The sequence below is a fragment of the Thalassophryne amazonica genome, chromosome 8 (genome assembly GCF_902500255.1).
Source record: "Thalassophryne amazonica chromosome 8, fThaAma1.1, whole genome shotgun sequence".
Classification (NCBI taxonomy): Eukaryota; Metazoa; Chordata; class Actinopteri; order Batrachoidiformes; family Batrachoididae; genus Thalassophryne; species Thalassophryne amazonica.
The window spans coordinates 94,485,972-94,508,032 of record NC_047110.1 but is presented as its reverse complement, the minus strand read 5'-3'; the positions used below and the strand labels follow the sequence as shown (position 1 = coordinate 94,508,032).

Sequence of the window (22,061 nt, the reverse complement as noted above, 5' to 3'; positions counted from 1 at the left end):
TGGATTGAAGAAAAGTTTAATAGCTTTTTACAAATGTACAATGAACTTTCCCTTTCTTTCCAAAAACAGATGAACCTATCAGACATCTTATATACATCGTCGTAAAAAAAGCAAAAACAAACCTCAATAAAACAACCCATCATAACAATGATGGTCATCTACATGGGTTTACACATGTTAAAGTATTTTTGATAACCCAAGGACATTTGGCACAACAGAAGTAGTGACAGTCGGCTTAAAAAAACAAACAAAAGACATTTAAAATTCTCTGATTAATGGCCCGCAGAGATCCTCTAAATGTCTTCATCACCAACAAGGAATATTAACACCATAGAGCAGTGGGCACCAAAACCTGCTACTAAAGATCACAAACTGTGCATATTTTCATCATTATCAAGTCTAGTCAGTTAATTAACTCTGCTAAAAGAAGAGCTGGAAGGCACATGAGTTATCCAATCATGTGCAGACACAACAGATGGAAAATGTGCAGGGCAGGTAATCTCCACAAACAGGGTTGGTAACCACTGTCAGGCTAACGGTAACGGGCTGAGTGGATTTAAAAACTGCTGACTCGGCCATGTTGCCTCCAGGCCAAATGTTACGTGCTACTCATCATCTTCCTTTTCTTCAAGCGCTCCCGCCAGTCTTCAGGGAGTGCCTCAAAGTTGGCATTCTTTGAAGCTTTTCCTCTGAAAAGGTAACAGTGCCATGATTATGTTTGCTGCAGCCGAAACCAGACATTAACTTGAGTAAAATTTAAACAATCACTTGATACATACGTGAGGAGCTGTTGTTGCTTCCATTCCTCAATACTCTTCTTGTTAAGCTGCTCTCTGTCCTCCTCACTGGAGCTGCTCTTATCTTCCTCATCCAACTCCTTCTGGATGCTTTGCCACTTTTTCACCAGAGACGGCATTTTGGTCTTACTCTTCTTTGACTGCAAAGACAATTCAAAAGTGATTAAATAAATGGACATAAAATACAGTTTATCCGTAAAGTATTCACAGCCCTTCACTTTTTTCTCACATTTTGCTATGCTACAGCCTTATTCCAAAATGGATGAAACTCATTTTTTTCCCCACTCAAACTTCTACACACAATACCCTATAACAACAATGTGAAAAATACTTTTTTTTTTTTTTTTTAATTTTTGCAAATTTGTTAAAAATAAAATAATAAAAAAAGAAGTCACATTATGTAAATATTCACAGCCTTTGCAACCCAGTCTCACAGCACATCGTGATTCAGCAGCACGAAATATACATTGATCTAATGGTTCGTGATATTGTGATGAAAAGTGCCTCATTTTCGTCACGGCAGCACAAATTCATTCTAATTCATTCCAAGATGGCTGCACAAAATTAAACGTGAAGCTGGGGGTCAGGGGTGGTTATGGTTAAGGTTGGGGGTAGGAGTAGGGTTAGTAATAGTGAGAGTAGGCTGGCCTTTGCCATGAAGCTCAAAATTGAGCTCAGGTGCACACTGTTTCCACTGATCATCCTTGAAGTGTTTCTACAGCTTAACTGGAGTCCACCTGGGGTAAATTCAGTTTGGAAAAGCACACACCTGTCTACATATAAGGTCCCAGAGTTGACAGTGCATGTCAGAGCACAAACCAAGCATGAAGTCAAAGGAATTGTCTGTAGACCTCCGAGACAGGATTGTCTCAAGCCCCAAATCTGGGTAAGGATACAGAAACATTTCTGCTGCTTTGAAGGTCCTAATGAGCACAGTGGCCTTCATCATCTGTACATGGAAGAAGTTCAGGTCCACCAGGACTCTTCCTAGAGCTGGCTGGTTATCTAAACTGAGCGACTGAGGGAGAAGGGCCTTATTCATGGAGGTGACCAAGAATCTGATGGTCACGGTGTTAGAGCTCCAGCATTCCTCTGTGGAGGAAGGAGAACCTTCCACAAGGACAAACTGTCTTTGCAGCAATCCACCAATCAGGCCTGTATGGTAGAGTAGCTAGACGGAAGCCACTCCTGGCAGCATTGTGCTGTGATGTTTTTTAGCTGCAGAAATTGGCAGACAAGTCAGGATTGAGGGAAAGATAAATGCAGTAATGGACAGTGACATCCTGGATGAAAACCTGCTCCAGAGCCCTCTTGGCCTCAGACTGGGGCAACGGTTCATGTTTCAGCAGGACAAAAACCCTAAGCACACAGCCAAGATATCAAAGGAGTGACTTCAGGACAACTCATTGAATATCCTTGAGTGGCCCAGCAGAGCCCAGAACTGAATCCAGTTAACATCACTGGAGAGATCTGAAAATGGCTGTGCACCGACACTCCCAATCCAACCTGATGGAGCTTGAGAGGTGCTGCAAAAAGGAATGTGCAAAACTGCCCAAAGATAGGTGCACCAAGCTTATGGCATCATATTCAAGAAGACTTGAGGCTTTAATTGCTGCTAAAGGTGCATCAACAAAGTTGTGTACATGTGATTTCTTAGTTTTTTAATGTTTAATAAACGTGGCAAAAAACAAAACAACAACACAAAACAAAAAAAAAAAAACAAAAAAAAAAACACCTTTTTCATGTTGTCATTATGGGCTTTTGTGAGGATGGGGGGGTGGGGAAGAAGAATTTACTCCATTTTGGAATAAGGTTTTAACATAATAAAATGTGGAAAAGTGAAGTGCTGGATGCACTGTACACCTTGGTGGCCATTCCATTGTATTCACAGGATCACTTCAAGAAAAGCACATTAATTTACAGTAGTGTTTAGAATAATAGTAGTGCTATGTGACTAAAAAGATTAATCCAGGTTTTGAGTATATTTCTTGTTACATGGGAAACAAGGTACCAGTAGATTCATAGATTCTCACAAATCCAACAAGACCAAGCATTATGATATGCACACTCTTATGCTATGAAATTGGGGCTCAGTAAAAAAAAGTAGAAAAGGGGGTGTTCACAATAATAGTAACATCTTGCTGTTGACGCTACAAACTCAAAACTATTACAACCCCTGGCAAAATGAATGGAATCACCGGCCTCGGTAGGATGTTCATTCAGTTGTTTAATTTTGTAGAAAAAAAAAACAGATCACATTCATGACACAAAAACTAAAGTCATTTCAAATGGCAACTTTCTAGCTTTAAGAAACACTGTAAGAAATCAGGAAAAATAATTGTGGCAGTCAGTAATGGTTACCTTTTTAGACCAAGCAGAGGAAAAAAAAATAGGGAATCACTCAATTCTGAGGAAAAAATTATGGGAATCATGAAAAACAAAAAGAACGCTCCAACACATCACTAGGCATGGACTTAATGAGTGACAAACAGTACTCTTCATCAATCTGGCTCCAACTTTCTCTGATTGCTGTTGCCAGATCAGCTTTGCAGGTTGGAGCCTTGTCATGGACCATTTTCTTCAACTTCCACCAAAGATTTTCAATTGGATTACGATCCGGACTATTTGCAGGCCATGACATTGACCCTATGTGTCTTTTGCAAGGAATGTTTTCACAGTTTTTGCTCTATGGCAAGATGCATTATCATCATGAAAAATGATATCATCTCCAAACATCCTTTCAATTGATGGGATAAGAAAAGTGTCCAAAATATCAACATAAACTTGTGCATTTATTGATGATGTAATGACAGCCATCTCCCAGTGCCTTTACCTGACATGCAGCCCCATATCATCAATGACTGTGGAAATTTACATGTTCTCTTCAGGCAGTCATCTTTATAAATCTCACTGGAACGGCACCAAACAAAAGTTCCAGCATCATCACCTTGCCCAATGCAGATTCGAGATTCATCAGTGAATATGACTTTCATCCAGTCATCCACAGTCCACGATTGCTTTTCCTTAGCCCATTGTACCTTGGTTTTTTTCTGTTTAGGTGTTAATGATGACTTTCGTTTAGCTTTTCTGTATGAAAGCCCATTTCCTTGAGGCGGTTTCTTACAGTTTGGTCACAGACGTTGACTCCAGTTTCCTCCCATTCGTTCCTCATTTGTTTGTTGTGCATTTTCGATTTTTGAGACATATTGCGTTAAGTTTTCTGTCTTGACGCTTTGATGTCTTCCTTGGTCTACCAGTATGTTGCCTTTAACAAACCTTCCCATGTTGTTTGTATTTGGTCCAGAGTTAGACAGAGTTTAGATGCAGACTACGAGCAGATCTGATTGATGCAGGTGTTAGTTTTGGGGATGAAAATTTACAGGGTGATTCCATAATTTATTCCTCAGAATTGAGTGATTCCATATTTTTTTCCCCTCTGCTTGGTCTAAAAAAAGTAACCATTACCTGCGGCCACAATTATTTTTCCTGATTTCTTATAGTGTTTCTTAAAGCCAGAAGTTGCCATTTGAAATGACTTTAGTTTTGTGTCATGTCTGTGATGTGCTTTTTTTTCTACAAAATTAAACAACTGAATGAACATCCTCCGAGGCCGGTGATTCCATAATTATTGCCAGGGGTTGTATGTTCAAACTGCTTTTTCAGCAATCCTGTGAATCACTAACTAGTATTTAGTTGTATAACCACAGTTTTTCATGATTTCTTCACATCTGCGAGGCATTCATTTTGTTGGTTTGGAACCAAGATTTTGCTCGTTTACTAGTGTGCTTGGGGTCATTGTCTTGTTGAAATACCCATTTCAAGGGCATGTCCTCTTCAGCATAAGGCAACATGACCTCTTCAAGTATTTTGACATATCCAAACTGATCCATGACACCTGGTATGCAATATATAGGCCCAACACCATAGTAGGCGAAACATGCCCATATCATGACGCTTGCACCACCATGCTTCACTGTCTTCACTGTGAACTGTGGCTTGAATTCAGAGTTTGGGGGTCGTCTCACAAACTGTATGTGGCCCAGGGATCCAAACAGAACAATTTTACTCTCATCAGTCCACAAACATTCCTCCATTTCTCTTTAGGCCAGTTGATGTGTTCTTTGGCAAATTGTAACCTCTTCTGCACGTGTCTTTTATTTAACAGAGGGACTTTGCGGGGGATTCTTGCAAATAAATTAGCTTCACACAGGCGTCACAGCACTTACAGGTAACTCCAGACTGTCTTTGATCATCCTGGAGCTGATCAATGGGTGAGCCTTTGCCATTCTGGTTATTCTTCTATCCATTTTGATGGTTGTTTTCTGTTTTCTTCCACACGTCTCTGTTTTGTGTCCATTTTAAAGCATTGGAGATCATTGTAGATGAGCAGCCTATAATTTTTTGCACCTGCGTATAAGTTTTCCCCTCTCCAATCAACTTTTTAATCAAACTATGCTGTTCTTCTGAACAATGTCTTGAATGTCCCTTTTTACTCAGGCTTTCAAAGAGAAAAGCATGTTCAACAGGTGCTGGCTTCATCCTTACAAAGGGGACACCTGATTCACACGTGTTTGTTCCACAAAACTGATGAACTCACTGACTGAATGCCACACTACTATTATTGTGAACACCCCCTTTTCTACTTTTTTTTTTTTTTACTAATAGCCCAATTTCATAGCCTTAAGAGTGTGCATATCATGAATGCTTGGTCTTGTTGGATTTGTGAGAATCTACTGGTACCTTGTTTTCCCATTGTAACAATAAGAAATATACTAAAACCTGGATTAATCTTTTTAGTCACATAGCACTACTATTATTACAAACACTACTGTAGATAATTTCAAAAAATGTAATATAAAAATCAGTAAGAGTAACAACAATAAAAAACAACAAACTTGTCTTCATGGTATTGAAATGAAGACTGCGTAATCCACTTCAAACCTTTTATTTCTTTTGAGGTGCACATAAGTCACCATATTGACTATCAAAATCCGGTATATTCAAGGACTATTAACTGAGTGTGAGGCTAATCATTCATTCATTATATGGCTACTATATATATGCGGGAACTTATGGTAGCGCCTGAACCAGACATCTTCGCTTCACCTCCATGAAGAACTCGCTAACAAATGGTCCAGTCGTTAGGTGGTAAACTTTTATCGGTGTGTTTTTTTCCGATGTGGTTTAGATGTTTATGGACTATGTTCATGTCAGACTTGGTTTTTAACAAATGCGATACGTATTCTGGATTTGTTGTCATGGTAACCTGTCTGATATGGGAAAATATCAAACCGTAAATTAGCCAATCAGAGCATTGTGTTGCAGCCATATAATCAGTGTTTATTACATGGAAACCATACAAAAGAATGGGGACTTTTGCTTTTGTACGGTGATGTGCACGTATCTGATTTATACGATGACGGTTTTGGAGAGTTTTACTGTATTTATTATCCACAGCACTTCATTAAGTTGTAAGTCCTAATGCTCACCTTATCTTTTTTCTGTTTCTTGATTTTGTCTGTGGACACAGCTTTAGCTCCAGGAGGGTCAAGTGGTGGCTGGGATGATGGGGGCAGTTGGTTGAGGGGGGTAGAACTGGGACAGGTGGGCCACAGGTATTGGAGGTTCCGTTGGGACCAAGGAGGCAGGAATAGCTGTCACACCCCAAAATGTAGTTACTGGTATTACAGGTGCTGCAGAGAAAGAACAGCAGTGCTTTTAGAAAAACACTGAAGGAGCAAGATGACAAAGACCAAAAAGGTTTCATAACTAGTTATGCACCCGACATACTGCAGATATTTATTTTGACTACAGTTGTTACATCTCAAAATGTTTAAAACACACAAAAGCAAAAAGGCTGAAAATGATTTCACAGGATGTGAACTTATACCATTTAAAATAATGTTATGAACTGTCCAGGTCTGAAAACAATGGTATGTACTGCCAACAAGAGAATGCAACAGCACAAATAGTTTTCAGAGATCATCCATGTTGTATTTCCAAAAAAACAAACAACAACAAAAAAACAAACAAACAAACAAAAAAATTGTTTGAGGCAGCTATTGAGCTATAACAATGACGATGAATTGGGGAGAAGTGGAATCAGAATCTAGGTTGCTCACACAGAGTCATGTGTCACTTATGGATATCACATTTTTCAACATCTATTTGGATGAACCACTGGGATCTCGCAAGAGTCTAAATGGCCCCCAGGTAATCTGCATCTGTGACCCCAACTGTACATGAAAAATATATGGAAAATTACACATCAAGTAATATTTTCTCACCTGCACAGACAGCATGCTGGGTGTAAAGAATAGGACTGCTTCCAATAGTAAAGGTTTTACCAGGCTGACTGGCTTTACGCTTCTGTCCCTTCCCCAAAGGACCTAGAGACTCCACAACCTGTTTGAATGATGATCAACAGGTACATAACAAACATATGTAACAGCTGCACTTCCATTCGGAATTTATACACAGTAAAGTACTAAAGTGTTAACAACTGTACCAAAAAGAGAACTTCTGATGACTTCAATACCTTAGCACTGCCTGGAGGTAATGAAGGCCTCCCACTGTCATCTTCCTCAGTTCCCGGTGCTGGAGGTTCTCCATTGTCATCATCATCATCATCATCATCGTCCATCTCCATTTCCACCTCCATGATCTCTCCATCACTGTCAGGAGGTGGAGGCGGTGGAGATGGCGAATCTGGTGGTAAAGGGGGAGGTGGGGGCTTCTCTGAGGGGGGAGGTGGGCTTTCAGGGAGAGGAGGCTGAGATTGAGACCAGAATGCATTGGGCTGGGGAGGTGCTGGTGGTGCAGGGGCGTCAATAATAGGCGGGCCTGTTTAATTTAAGTTGAAGAACAAGACTACATCATTTCAGCATCAAACAGGCAGGATTTCTATACACACTAGCCTGAGGTACAGCAAGTCGACCGACCTGCGACTCCACCTGCAGATGTAGACGTTGCATCCCCTGGGCTAGATTCCTGGTCTGGGTGGTTTGGTTGCCCTTTACATCATCTTCCTTGTCCTCCTCTGTTGGGAAATCCCACTGGGAAACACCAGTCCGATCGTTGACATAGAAATACCGCTTGTGCTCTCTAAAGAGTAGGACAACAAAAGAGAGGGCAACAGTCCTCAACAACTAGACTTCAAACTGGCTAAAGGCATAATACCCTGGTACAGTGGGGCAAAACTGGGAAGAGGAGTGTTGATTTGGACAGCATCTTTAGCCATCCGGAAAAGATGGGCCTAATTAAAGTGTGATTATGGACGTGGATAGGGAACCCACCTTGATCTCACAAATAATAAAACAAACAAATCATCTCTAGGTCTTGAAAGTAGCAATCAGCAGCTCACACCATGGTTGTCATAAATGATCCTTTTCAGACAACCATTCCCTCCCAAACAAAGGAAGATGTCAGGGAGGAAGCAGTATCATCAACATCATAAACGATAAAATACAAACAGGCAACATTTTATTTAAGCATCGGAAAAATTTTCTCTCAATGAAAAGAAAGAAAAAAACAAACAAACAAAACAGGAAAACATATGAAATAGATTTGGTCTGACCTGCTGGATTCCCGCCACTGCGCCATCTTCACCTTTTATTTGATGGGGGTGACACTCGTCGCTTCCAGGGCACCACTCAGCATTGCATTCTGGGGGCTGTAGTCCTGTAAAGTGCAAAGTTCTCCCACGCAACCAACCTTCCTATCATTACACCCCCAACTTTCCACTTACTGGACCCCAAATCAGTCTACCAATAGCCTTGCAAGAAGGGGATGAGACATCTGTGTAATAGAGACAGGAGTCCGCTCTGTGGTGGGTATATTTAACAGGAAGCAGGCTGGCCCAGAGTGGATGCTTCCTTACGTGAAAGGCAGAGTGCCGGGATTGCATCATAGAAACATGAAGAGTCTGTTTTTGACATGTATTTTGATCAACTTGGACTGGTTCAGCTTCTTCCAAGTCATGTTACAAGTCTGAATTCTCAGCATTGAAGGGGGTGTAGTCACACGGTAAGATTTTGTTTGGGGGGCGAGGGAGTTTATAGATGTGAAAGTTAAGGAGCGCGTACCTGTCCCAGTGGCAGGACCAGCCTTTAGGGGTGGCGTTAAGTTCATAATATTTTATGTGTTCTGCCGCTTCTTGCAACCTACGACGAAGATAGACTCCATTTAGCGCGCCTTCCCTCCAGTCAGCAATTCGTGTCTGGAAAAATAAATGCAAGCAAAAGGAGACAGGACACATGAAATAGGAGGAGGAGAGAAAAGAGACGGCAAAGGCAGAACCAGTAGGAGGAGGAGAGAAAAGAGAGAACCACAAGACAATTTAGTTACACAGAAGCCAATCTAGAGCAAAGTTTAAGGCTGACACACTGATAGATTATAGCAAGAATTTAAAAATTTAAGCAGAAGTACATGGCTGGATGGAACAAAATTAAGCATTAAATATTTCAAATTCTATGACAGAATCTTCATCTCACCTCAGTTTGTAGCAGAAGCAACTGAAAGTTTGAGATGGCCTTTTATTTATTCCCAGGAACTCCATTTTGCTGGTCAAGGTGTTACCTAGTTCCCCAATCTGAAACTACAGTTTTAAAATATGAAGACCTACTATAACAGCATACGGTGCACACACAGTTCTTACACTAATATTATTACCTTCAGCTCAGGTGTTTCTACCTCTTCTTTCACTGAAGTCTTTAAAGCAGTTTTCTCCTCCTCAATCATGTCTGTTTCCTTGTCTCCTTCTACAGCTTTCTCTGGATCTTTGGAAAGTACTACAGGACACAACAGGGACCAAAGCACTTGGCAATTAAACTACACCGTGCATGCACACATTAACGTTTTCAGACTATTGTATAGTAAAGTGACTTATAACATTGTGACAAACAATTAACTGAACTGAAAGCTTTGTGTCACATTTGGTTAAAAGCAATGATAACTCTGCTGCACCACCGGTCCCATAGGTTAGTTTAGGTGTTTTCATGGTTTAATCTCATACAGAAAAGTCAAATGCAGGGTTTGCATTAGAGGTTTTGGCCACTGAGTCTTGGGACACATGAGAATTGAAAATGTGAGTCTCAAGGACCAGCCCTTAGTCCCAGCACCTCGAGGTATTGATATTAGGATATTGCGTCACATCCCAATTTAGTTATGCAGAGAAGCTAAATGAAGTAAAACCTATCTTTATAGAGCTCATCAATTAAACTTAGTCCAGAACTACAGTAAAACCTAGGCCCAGAGTAATACTGATTTAAACATATTAGTTATTAAACTTATAAGTAGAAGAAGTAGTAAAAAAAAAAAAAAGTCTTCAAAAGTGGACAGTTATTCGAGGGGTGTTGTGGAGGGCACGCTCACACCCACAACATTCTCTTTCTGTATGATTTACCCCTGGTTCTCAGTCCCTGAGCAGGACCGTTACGTCATCCTCAAGGTGGCCTGACACTTGCGCGACTGATACGTGCACATCGTCATGATGATCCCACTTGCTGTATTCCCAGCTGGACACCGTGCTTTGTTCCACTGGCTGCCATGCGCTGTGTACTGGACGCTGCATATATAAAATAATTTTGTAGCAGATTAATAATTTTCTGTCCTAGTTAGCTGTTGAAAACACCCCTAATCGCTTCCGGAATCACAGAGGTGCGCTCTAGCTGCTGCTTTTCTCGAGCGCACACTGAACAAGGTGCAGAAAGCATTAGGAGCGTCTAAAAAGGTAATTATTTGTCATGTTTATATTGTAATTGTTTTGGAAAAACAGTTGAATGTTCTTTCCTTCTTGAGTATGTTTATGATAGCTTTAACATCTCGTTCTAATCGTTCAGACGAGCTGCACTGTGATGCGGTGCGCTGACGCAATCACTCACACTGTTCACTTCTTTACTCAACTTGACAAGCTGCACGTGCCATCTCACGCACCATCAAGCATCAACACGTAGTGTTGGCGAGTAGCTCATGCAACGTTCACAGCCACTTCACATCTGTTGCATGACTTTGATGCGTGAGATTTTTTTGAACATTTCAAAATTCTCTTTGCGCACTTGCATGGGGCGGCGCGGATCTCACATTCAGTTAACACCGGTTCACAGTGTGTTTACTCACCAGTACGATACACTGCGTACTGGCGCGTGAATCAAAGTCATGCAAGTGTCAGGGAGTCTTCAGAATGAGATTTTAGGCATATTTAAAAAGCGTTAGTGTCACGGGACTCCAGCTGTGTATTTTAGTTTAACCACTACGAGGATACTGACTTTGAAAGAAAAGTTTAAAATAAAACTCTGCTCGCAGTGTGGCCACCGCACTGTGAGACACTCAAACACACATCCCCCATCCCCTTCCTCCTCCTGCAATGGAGGCAAAATGCCTATGCTGGGCGGCACAGCCAATTTGAACCCGAGAGCTGGGCAGAAATTTGCAGTACCTGGTGGTGCCACCTGTGGCTAGAACCCTGTCGTCAATATTTATGTGTTCCCCCTGTCAAACAAAAGGGTTCTGCCGGTGGTGGAAATGCAAACCAAGCCAGACTTAACCGTTCTAACCTGTACAGTACTGACCCGGACCGCTGAGTGGAAATGGGGCTGTTGGCATACACTGGCTAAATTGCCAAGGTGTGACAAGACCCTAAGAAGATTCAATATCCCCCTGCCGCACACATAAATAAGGCCACTCACCTGTGTCTGTGTTCTCATGCAGGTCTGACCCTCTACTGTTAGAATCAGGGCTAGCAGCAGATATGAAGGAAGTCTTCCATCGGGCTTTCTTCAGCAGCAGGACACGGGAAATGGAGGCTTCTAGGCTTGTCTCAGAACAAGGACTGGAACCCCCAACACTCACATCACCCTCCTCGAGTGCTCGTAGCTCAGCCTGGCAATCACACATCATGTTAACATAATCACAATGACAAAAGATCACTGGAAAGTAATTTGTTGCAAATTTCAAACCACAATGAAAACATCACCTTTGCAGTATAACAAACAAACAAACAAAAAAAACTAACCTTTTTCCTCTCCAAAGCCAGTTCCAGGTCCATTGTGTCTTCCTCCGTCTCCTCCTCAGCACCAGAGTTCTCTTCAGACTGCTTCTGGGTGCAAAGATCGTTCTGGACATTAACGTCACACAGAGGGGTACAGGGGGATCCTGGAGGACGAGGGCCATCTCCATCAGAATCTACACAGTTTTCAGGGTCCTCCAAACCTTTGAGCAACCTTTTCCTCCATTTTTCTTCTGCCTCTTTGACTTCTGAGGGAATCAGTGGACCAAGCAAAGAAGCAGCCACTCCACAACGCTCCTCTTCTTCACTTGTGAGACCAACTACACTCTCCATTACCTCCTTTTAAAACATATCAACGGAAACACATACAGTCAGAACTGAAAAATAAAAAGAGCTATAGTCAGGTTTAATAAACTTAAATTAGATTCCAAACAGAACAAGACCTTTGCCTTGGTCTCCTTCACTGATGTGACTGCAGCAGATGAAGCATCTTCCTCTGTGTAAGATTCTGTATGAGCTGTACCATTGCCATTGATACTACAAAAATAAAGAATAGCTTAAAGAACATGGCAGATGTTATTTAACATCCCAGTTAGCAACACAACTTCAAGGTATTCATGATTTTAAGTATCTGCGTACATTCTCCGCTACCTGCACCCACCTTGTGTTTTTTCAATAAAGTTTATCTTTATCTTTACATGCGGTAGTAACTGGTGGACACTGATGTATTTTATAGCTAATTATCCCTCTCGCTCTGTGAGACAGCAGGTGTATTGCCGGAAAACATCTTATTCGGCATTTCTTACCGTTTCTTAGTGTGTGACGTACATTTTAGCAAATGCAAAAACATCCCAATATCCGACAGAGTGAAACGAACACTGCTACCTCCGATAACAAAGCTTCCAAGCTTTCATTCGAAACGTAATGGCTCAGATTTACAAAGGATGTACAGAGAGGAGACAACACCCCAAAACTCTTAATTTTTTGAGAGTGTCGGGTTTTGGATCCTAACACGTGCTGACTCTCCTGTCTGTGTCGCAGGACCAGGGTTCTCGCCAGCATGATAACAGTTACGCTGCTGCCTAAAAAAAAATTACTCTGTAATTGGGCCATTACGTTTCCGAGGGTGTGTAGCAGGAAAATGACATTTCTCTATGTTAATTGTGGACCTGTTGCTTCTAAATCAGAACCAGCGTGTCCACAATCAGCCTAGAGAAATAATCCTTTTCCATCAACCTCAGTCTAAGCCATTTAAAGATGTCATTTGTGACTCACTTTTCTGCTGATTAAAGTCACTACCGGACTCTTCTCTGTTGAAGCGAGTAACAGAGGTGCACCGATCAGGATTTTTGAGGCTGATCACTGAAATTTTGATCTGCCGATACCGATCAAGGCCGATACCGATCAAGTACATATTTGAATCATGCCCAAAATAAGAAGATAGGTCTAATGTATAGGACTATTTTTGCATTAAAACTTAATGATGAAAACAAAAAACATGCATTCAAATAAAGACACTAGAATAAACTGCCAACTTTTGTTTTATTACACTGACTTTGTTCTACCAGCAAGGTTTTTTTTTTCCATGTTTCATGTTGCTCAGGTTACAGCCTACAGAGCATGTTGAGAATGTAAAATATAGTCATTCTATGGGGTTAAAATTGTCTCATTAATATTTGTAAATAAACACAGGGTGATCTACAAATAATCATTGATTTGCAAATGTGTTCAGATATCCACAAATGCAAATTTCATATTTGTAACTTGTAAATCGGTCTTTGCAAATAATGTATTTGCAAATATAAAACTTAATTTGTAAAAAAAAAAAAAAAAAAATTACATTTGTAAAACTGGAAATTGTATATGTGAATTGACTTTCAGCATTTGTGGATCACCAATTACATGCATTCATTGCTTTCCTGTGACGTAATTTTGAGACATTCTTTTCGCGAAATCCATAGATCCACAAACAAATCAATCAATTTTTTTTTATTTCGAACTTAGTTGTCAATTCCAGTATCATGGCAGTTCACAATATAAGCAAATCAAATGAACAAAGCTTCTTTGTACTCTCTGTACCTCTACACTCATGAAAAAAATAAACAAAATCAAAATGCCTACTGATTCACAAATACACACTCATGCACACTGGATATCCACTAGATGGCAGTGTGGTTCCATTCATTACACAGCAGTCTATTTAGAGCTCTCAGAGCCATTTGACTCATTTTGACTTCTGATATGAGCTGGACGGACATGGACTACATTAGATGATGGTGACTGCTCTCCTTGTCCGTCCAGCTCATATCAGAAGTCAAAATGAGTTTACGTCACAGAGGAAAGCGTGTCATGACAGGACCAAGCGCTCCCTGCGCTACTGCCTGCACTGTTGAGATTGGTCCTTTTGATCGGCGCATTTTGCCGATCACCAATCAAACTGATCAAGGCGTGATCGGCCGATAATGATCGGTGCCCGATCGATCGGTGCACCTCTAGCGGGTAAGAAGAGAATCATCCGCTGTTTCACGCTGTAGGTTTTTTTTTTTTGAGAGCCAAATTTTGTAAGGTAAAGGCACAGTTTTTTTTTAAATCTTTATTTCTTCCTTCCTGGCATCCATACGTCTGTGGGAGACAATGTTGCAGCGTCCAGTTTGTTTTACCGCTTGTTTGTTTTTCACCTTTTCAATTTATTTCATTTATATTGTGCCAAATCATAAACTGCCTCAAGGCGCTTCACACAAGTAAGGTCTAACCTTACCAACCCTTTTGTTACAGCCTTACTTTAAAGCCAAAAGAGGCATCAGGCCAAAAACAGAACAGTGTAGAAATGTGTGTCAGGACCATCACAACTGCTAGTTTATATACAGCAGTTTACTAAATAAAATTGTTGTGATTTTTTTTTTTTTTTACTTCAAGATTTATTTCTGATTACTGTACTGTGATTAAAGTGCTAATTAAGCATTTATTTTTAGACAAAACAGCATGAAAGTAATGTATACATTTTAAGTCTGGTAGATTACTTCATTCATATATGCATTTCAAGCAGGATAAAAAGACACCATATATATATATTATATATATATACACACACACGTATATACATACATACATACAGTGGGGAAAATAAGTATTTGAACACCCTGCGAGGATGAAATTGGTCACTGGATCCTTAAACCCTAGACATAAATAAACTCTACATGGTGGATCCTTGATCTGTGGACATAAATAGAAATAAACAAAATCTGTAGTTTTTGTCAAAAGCATTTACTTTCAGACTTTAATGGCATGAATGTCTTTCCACACATCTGAGCTGAGCTCTTGCAGCTGGCTGTGCTGCACGTCAGAATGTAATTCATAAAGAATGCAGGATGTCTCATTTTGGGAGGAAAAAAGTTTTAGTCAATTGTAGCTTATTGTCTGTATTACAGCGTTTGGAAAGAGGTGTCATTTTATTTAAAGTGGAAATTTGGTTTGAAGTAATTAATTCCGACCGCACTCTATCTTGGCAGAGAGCCACGCAGCGGAGCTGTGTCAAGGGAATGGAGGACGATTTTTGTTTCTTGACTGCAACAAGAGTCCCAGTTAGTGACTTTAATCCACACAAAAGTGACCCACGATTGACATATTTTAATGGCTTTGAGAGGGGTTAAGAAGCAGGCTTGCACTTCTGAAGAGCAGCGAATCAAAGAACCAAAGCACTGCTTCATTGGTTCACGCTTCAAAGTGAAGTTGCGCTGCAGAAGCAGTTGATTACAGAGCCACTGCAGGGTCTGTAATCAACGTACAGAAATGATCATTTTCCCAACAAACACCCTCAAAAACAACGGCCACTCTGAAGGGCCGATAAGGGAATCATTAAAGGAGACCTGCATTGAAATAAATGTGGTCAGATTTCAGAAAGAAATAGCTGATATGTATTTATAAGACCCTTATGAATGCAGTAAAGTAAATCTGTAAGCCCAAATTTGTAATTCAGCGGAGAAATCTTCGTTTAAAAATGACAAATTTGCAGCTAAAATTTAGCCCTCTGTGAAAACAGTTTGTACATCCGGATAATTTCCATGACGTCAGGGACAAGACGACGCGCTCCCGCCTTCAGTGCGATCCCGCATTGAAATTGATTTTATTTGTTAGTAATGTTACTGTTATACACATCCTGGTTTCAACATCCAAAAGTAAGCTGCAATGAATGTGAGATACAGCTCTGATACATGATACATGCTCAGATCAGCGGCGACATCGACAGCGGGCGACATTCTTCCCCCACTCCTCTCTCTCCGCCTCCGCTGCGCTTAACGAGTGCATGCGCTCGTTAAATTCCGCCACGGGCCACTCACACCCCCGTGTCTGCTGTGCAGCTGCAGACACGGCTCTTTCTACTGAATGGTGCAGCCTTGGCACAAGTCCAGAGACTACTCTCGCCGTTTTAATGCGAAGCAGCCGGTGACACCTGTTGCTCGCAAGGACAGACTTGCGGCAAAATCCGCAGCGCCGCACATCTCGGTAATCGGAGCCGCAGAGCTCCGTGGCCGCTGAGAGAGGTTTATATCGTTTTAATGACTTGAATTCTTTGCGGGTCTCGCCTCCGTAGCCTGCGACGGTACACCGGAGGCGAACGACAGTAGACTTTCAATGCAACACCACTCAATCAAACGGGCATATGAAAAAGTCCCCCAAAATAATTTTCAAGCGCAAATAAAAGAAAAGAAAGGGTTCGTCAAACTTTGGCAACTTTGGCAAACGTTTTGGAGCACGCCATTTCACTTCAAACAGCTGTCACGCCCTCATACTTCATCGTAGATCCTTCAAACTTGCTGGACATTACGAGGGCTCCGCCCTGAACATCCACATATATTAACTTCTCACCAAACTCATAGCGCCCCCTGGTGGTAACAGGAAATGATGAATTCATACTTTAAGCACAGCAGCAGCTGTGAGTTTGCAGAGATTACAGGTGAGCTGGACTCTCAGCACATTTAACCAGACGAAGGTGTCCTCAGCAACTTCAACCTCAAATTGGTGGTTTTTGGAGACACTTCCTTCACATTTTGAAGTGCAAAGTTCTGTTCTTCCATCTGGACTTCAGGTTTTGGTATATTTAGACTGACAAAGAAGGCCCTTTATAAGCCCATAATGCAAAAGCTTTGGGGGTGCGAAGCCTAAGCATCCCACGAACCCCAGCTTTTTAAAGTGATTTTTCCATTTCATTATGTTGAGGAAGAAATCCTGCGGAGAACCCCGAAGACGTTCCTTTACTGCCACCATGAACATGCACGTCTCCATGACACTGTTTTTACAGGCTGCCTGAACATGCAAACATATTTCTTACATTGGAAAAAGTAGGAATACATTATTTTCAGATGACAATGGTCTTTCTGTCTAATGTGCCAGAATCGTGAAAGAACTTTGCTGGGACCTCTTTGATGGCGTGAACATGGACATTGTTCTCCTGCTGGCGATCATGCACCATCTGTGCGTGACAGTGCCAGTTGGGATCTCTTTGATGGAGTGGACCTGGAAATTATTCTCTGGCTGGCAATTGCACATGAGCCGTGCCTGATGACTTCTTTACTGCGTTTTCAGCAGTCTACGTAGCTGTTTGTTGAAAATGCTACATACTTTGAGACCGGTCATGGAAGTACACAAAGTAATTCCAGTGTATCACTGAATGGTCACTAAACAGCCTAAATCTAAGTTATGATTTCTGTGCAACATGTTCTTTAAGGACACTTTAATACTTGATTGGAACCTGCGTCAACCTGCATCTTTTTAGAAACCTTAGTGATGTTGTATTCAGCGTTGACACTCAAGTCAGTGTTGTACCACACTTACCTGCTGGCATACTGTGCCAAGTTTTGCAACTGGTCGGCTAAATAAGGTGGTAGCTCCCAGGACACCTCATTGGTCAGGGTGTTCCAGTAATAATAGCAGCCGGAGTTTTCATCCCAAACCTCCTGCCAGTCTCCCATCTCAAGGTCCGCTAGAATAAAGGTTAAATTAATGTGCCTCAGAGAAAATATAATAATAATAATAATAATAATAATAATAAAGTGTATATTGCACACATGGATCTCAACATGTGCAATATACGCTTTATTATCTGTGCAATATCCACTGTGCTGGAATACAAACGTGCAATAACTGCTGTTCAATATCCCCATCTATTTATTTGTAGGAATGGTATTGGCTAGGTGATGAGCATTGCCTGGTTTCTCCAAAAACGATGCCTGGCATTCACTCCAAAGAGGTTCAATGTTTGTCTCATCAGACCAGAGAATTTTGTTTCTCATGGACTGAGAGTCATTCAGGTGAAGCATGGTGGTGGCATCATCATGCTGTTGCGATGTTTTTCAGTGACAGGAACTTGAAGACTAATCAAGATTGAGGGAAATATGAATGCAATAATGTACAGAGACATCCTGGATGAAAACCTGCTCCAGAGTGCTCTTGACCTCAGACTGGCGCAACGGTTAATCTTTCAGCAGGACAATGACCCTAAGCACACAGCCAAGATATCAAAGGAGTGGCTTCAGGACAACTCTGTGAATTTCCTTGAGTGGTCCAGCCAGAGCCCAGAACTGAATCTGATTGAACATCTCTGGAGAGATGTGAAAACAGCTGTGCACCAACTCTCACCATCCAACCTGATGGAGCTTGAGAGTTACTACAAAGACAAATGAGCAAAACTGCCCAAATAGAGATGCACCAAGGTTGTGACATGATCTTCAAAAGATGCATCAAAGTATTGAGCAAAGGGTGTGAATACTTATGTACATATGATTTCTTAGGCTTTTTTTATTTTTAATAAATTTGCAAAATCTCAAAAACAAAAAACTTTTTCCATGTCATCATTACAGGGTGTTCTGAGTAGATTTTTTTTTTGGGGGGGGGGGGGGGGTGAATTTACTCCATTTTGGAGTAAGGCTGTAACACAAAAAATGTTGAAAACATGAAGTGCTGTGAATACTTTCTGGATGCACCATACACACAAAATACATATCACAAAGAACCAGTTTAAGAAGCAAGATTTCTTATAAGGCCAGTAGGGCTGAAACTATTAGTATTATTATTAAAAACTGTTCTGAGGCAAATTCTGAGCCTCAAAGCTCCGTTTAATGTTGTAGTACATATGCCAGGCCTGTGTGTGGCACTGTAAGGTCCGCCAAAGAAAGAAAGAAAAAAACAAAACAGAAAAGGACTACAGCATGTGCATAAGAGTGTTTCATGTACTGTTTTGAGAACGGAGCGCATTTCCGAAAATAAATAAAAGTAATTTGGAGTCAGTTTGGGTAAATTGTCACACTCCTCCCAGAGACCAGTTTTTCAAAGGCTGTGCTCACGCTCATGTGCAGCCTGACTGACTGAGGATTACGATGCTAACGATAGTGATGGGATGAACAACACTGGTGTGTCAACACTGTGCCGAGCACACAAGAGTGAAACCCTGTATTGGTGCATGTATCGCTTTAAGAAAAAAATCATGTGACCGATACAGGAACTGTCTCGTTCGACTGCGCCGTGCCAAATTGTGTTTATAAGGAAACAAACTGTATCGACATGTTTTGCTTGCCCTCAAATTGTTCCACTGACTTCATGGGTCGTTCAAAGACGTTTCCCCAGTCTGGAATAATTTTGATCTTTTGACGCCAAATAAGGTAAATCCTTTTCTCCTTTGGGCTTTGTTTACTGTTATTTTTCCAATTAGATATGTTTTTACTCCTTTACAATACTGGAAGAATAACCAGAAAACATAGCAACACCTTTATCAACTTGCACTGAAATTTTTATGCTCACATCTTCATCTGTACCCTGTGAAAGAGTTTTTTTCTAAGGCAGGGGAACTGGTGTGTAAGAGGAGAAATCAATCGCCTTGGAGCAAAGACACTTCAGAAACCTTTGTTCCTCAATAAAAATGCATAAATGAATCTATTTTTAGTCTTTTATTTCGTATGTTTTAACACTTAAGTTAACAAATTTCCATACCTCAGTTACAAATTTTAACTCCGAGTTTTATTACAAATTTGCTATATTTTACAAACCAACTCAGTTTAGCATTTACACAAACAAGGTTTTAAGCAAATTTTAAACTCTTCTCATGAACAGCTTAACTCTACACACAAATTGAGCACATGAAATTGTGCAATGATGAGATCAAATTTTAAGTAGAGGACTGGCAATTAACTATTTCACAGGCTGATGTTGCGTTTGCAGCACGTTAGCTTTTCCATCTTATTTTCATTTTATTTACCTGCAATGATTTTATTACTACTGCAGGGGTCACTATTGAGTGACCAACACAGTGTCAACACAGTTTGTGTAGTGTGTCAATACACTCCTTGAGGTATCATCATCCCATCATTAGCTAACGATCTGTGCTTACGATCCGGTGTCAGGGGAGGGCTGAGCTACTGACTCTGGGAAAGATACAAAACTTGTAAAGACGTGAAAAAATAAATAGTTACCCAGGAAAACAGAAAGGGATACACTAAATTTGACAATCTGCGTGGTGGCGCAACGACACCGTGCCATTGCTTAGGGAGAGCCCTGGACTACTGATGTTGTTTAAAAATGCAAAAGTACTTTTTATCCAATTAGAATAGAATGCTTTTTATTGTCATTATACACAAGGTACAACGAAATTAAAAGACAACTCCCGTAGTGCAAAGGTGTAAAAGTAAATATAAAAAATATAAATATAAAAAGACAAATAAGAATATATACATGTATTTACAAAGGAGCCAGTAGGTGTATATAAATAGAAGTCTGAACTATGCATTGCATTCACCGTTATAAAAAATAAATGCAATGAATTGTGCAGACTGAAGGCTAATGTGCATTCAATACCCGTATTACACTTGGGTAGAACATGTTGGTGAGTCTGGATGTGCGGGCCTTGATGGACCGGTACCTCTTTCCTGAGGGCAGCAATGAGAACAGGCTGCGCCCGGGGTGTGAACCATCAAAGCTGATGCTTCTGGCTCTGCGCAGACATCTGGTATTATAGATGCCTGACAGAGAGGACAGCTGCACTCCTATGATGTTCTGTGCTGACTTCCTGACTCTCTCCAGAGCCTTCTTGTCAGCCTGAGAGCAGCTCCTGTACCACACCAAGATGTTGTTGGTGAGGACGCTCTCTACAGAACACCTATAGAAGGACAGCAGCAGTTCCTATGACAGGTTGACCTTCCTCAGTGACCTTAAAAAGTACAGACACTGCTGTGCCCTTTTTACAAGGGCACTGGTGTTGGTGCCCCATGTCAGGTGCTGAGAAATGTACGTTCCCAGGAACATGAAGCCACTGACCCTCTCTACGGTGTCTCCCTGAATGAGAAGGGGGGGGGGTCCTCCCTCCTCCGCCTAAAATCTAGCACCAACTCCTTTTTCTTTGAGGAGTTAAGTGCCAGGCAGGTTATTTAGGGAGCACCAAGTGAGGTTCAGGACCTCGTCTCTGTAGGCTGTCTCATCGTTGTTATGAATCAGCCCAACCACAGTAGTGTCATCCGCAAATTTGACAACGATGTTGCTGCTGTGGGTTGGTGTACAGTCATGGGTGTACAAAGTGTACAGCATGGGGCTGAGCACACAGCCCTGAGGGGCCCCAGTGCTTACTGTCAGCGCTGAAGAGTGGTGGGACCCCATCCTGACTGACTGCAGACGGTTGGTGAGAAAGTCTATGATCCATCTGCAGGTGTGCTCGCCAATGCCCACACTAAAAATTACTCGCTTAATCACCATAATGGAATACTCTATTACTAAAATAATTGATAGCTGCAGCCCTAAAGGCCACTAAACATGGTTCCACACAACACAAAATTACCTCCAACTAATGAGTACTGAGTATTATACTCAAATTGAGCATCTGCGGTCTGATCCTGGCCTTCACTGGCAGCTGGTTGCTGAGTATTGATGTCAGGTCCAGGTTGGGTCCCAGTTGGCTCTGAAGGATGAGATGCTACATCTTCTGAACTTGGCTGAGTAGTGATGGCATCAATTTCCTGTGCCATGTCATGTAAAATAAGGCACAATTTAAAGACTCTCCATTGCTTGTCATCAACACCAAATTATTGATTAACCTTATCATTATAATGTCAATTTCTTCACAACTCTGTATCTACATACACACTGCACTCTTGCACTGTCTGCCTTTTCCGTTTTAGCCCAGAAACATAATGTCCATCTGAATCTATACTTTACATGAAATGGAAAGCATACTCAGGGATAACAACAATAGATGCATTCACTGAGTTTCAAACTGATCA

The 22,061-nt window shown here is 41.2% G+C and overlaps 1 protein-coding gene across 1 annotated transcript in view; it reads right to left on the bottom strand.

Moving 5' to 3' along the window:
• fnbp4 (formin binding protein 4) overlaps nt 1–22,061 on the bottom strand; it is a 43,850-nt gene continuing 21,789 nt past the window's right edge. Inside the window, 18 exon segments of the mRNA XM_034177014.1 lie at nt 1–323; nt 499–689; nt 780–937; nt 6,287–6,374; nt 6,376–6,490; nt 7,085–7,202; nt 7,336–7,640; nt 7,739–7,786; nt 7,789–7,901; nt 8,882–9,015; nt 9,290–9,333; nt 9,336–9,393; nt 9,468–9,586; nt 11,483–11,675; nt 11,809–12,141; nt 12,246–12,339; nt 17,635–17,782; nt 21,620–21,797. Of these exon segments, the coding sequence (XP_034032905.1) occupies nt 599–689; nt 780–937; nt 6,287–6,374; nt 6,376–6,490; nt 7,085–7,202; nt 7,336–7,640; nt 7,739–7,786; nt 7,789–7,901; nt 8,882–9,015; nt 9,290–9,333; nt 9,336–9,393; nt 9,468–9,586; nt 11,483–11,675; nt 11,809–12,141; nt 12,246–12,339; nt 17,635–17,782; nt 21,620–21,797 (2,337 nt within the window). The 3' untranslated portion in view covers nt 1–323; nt 499–598.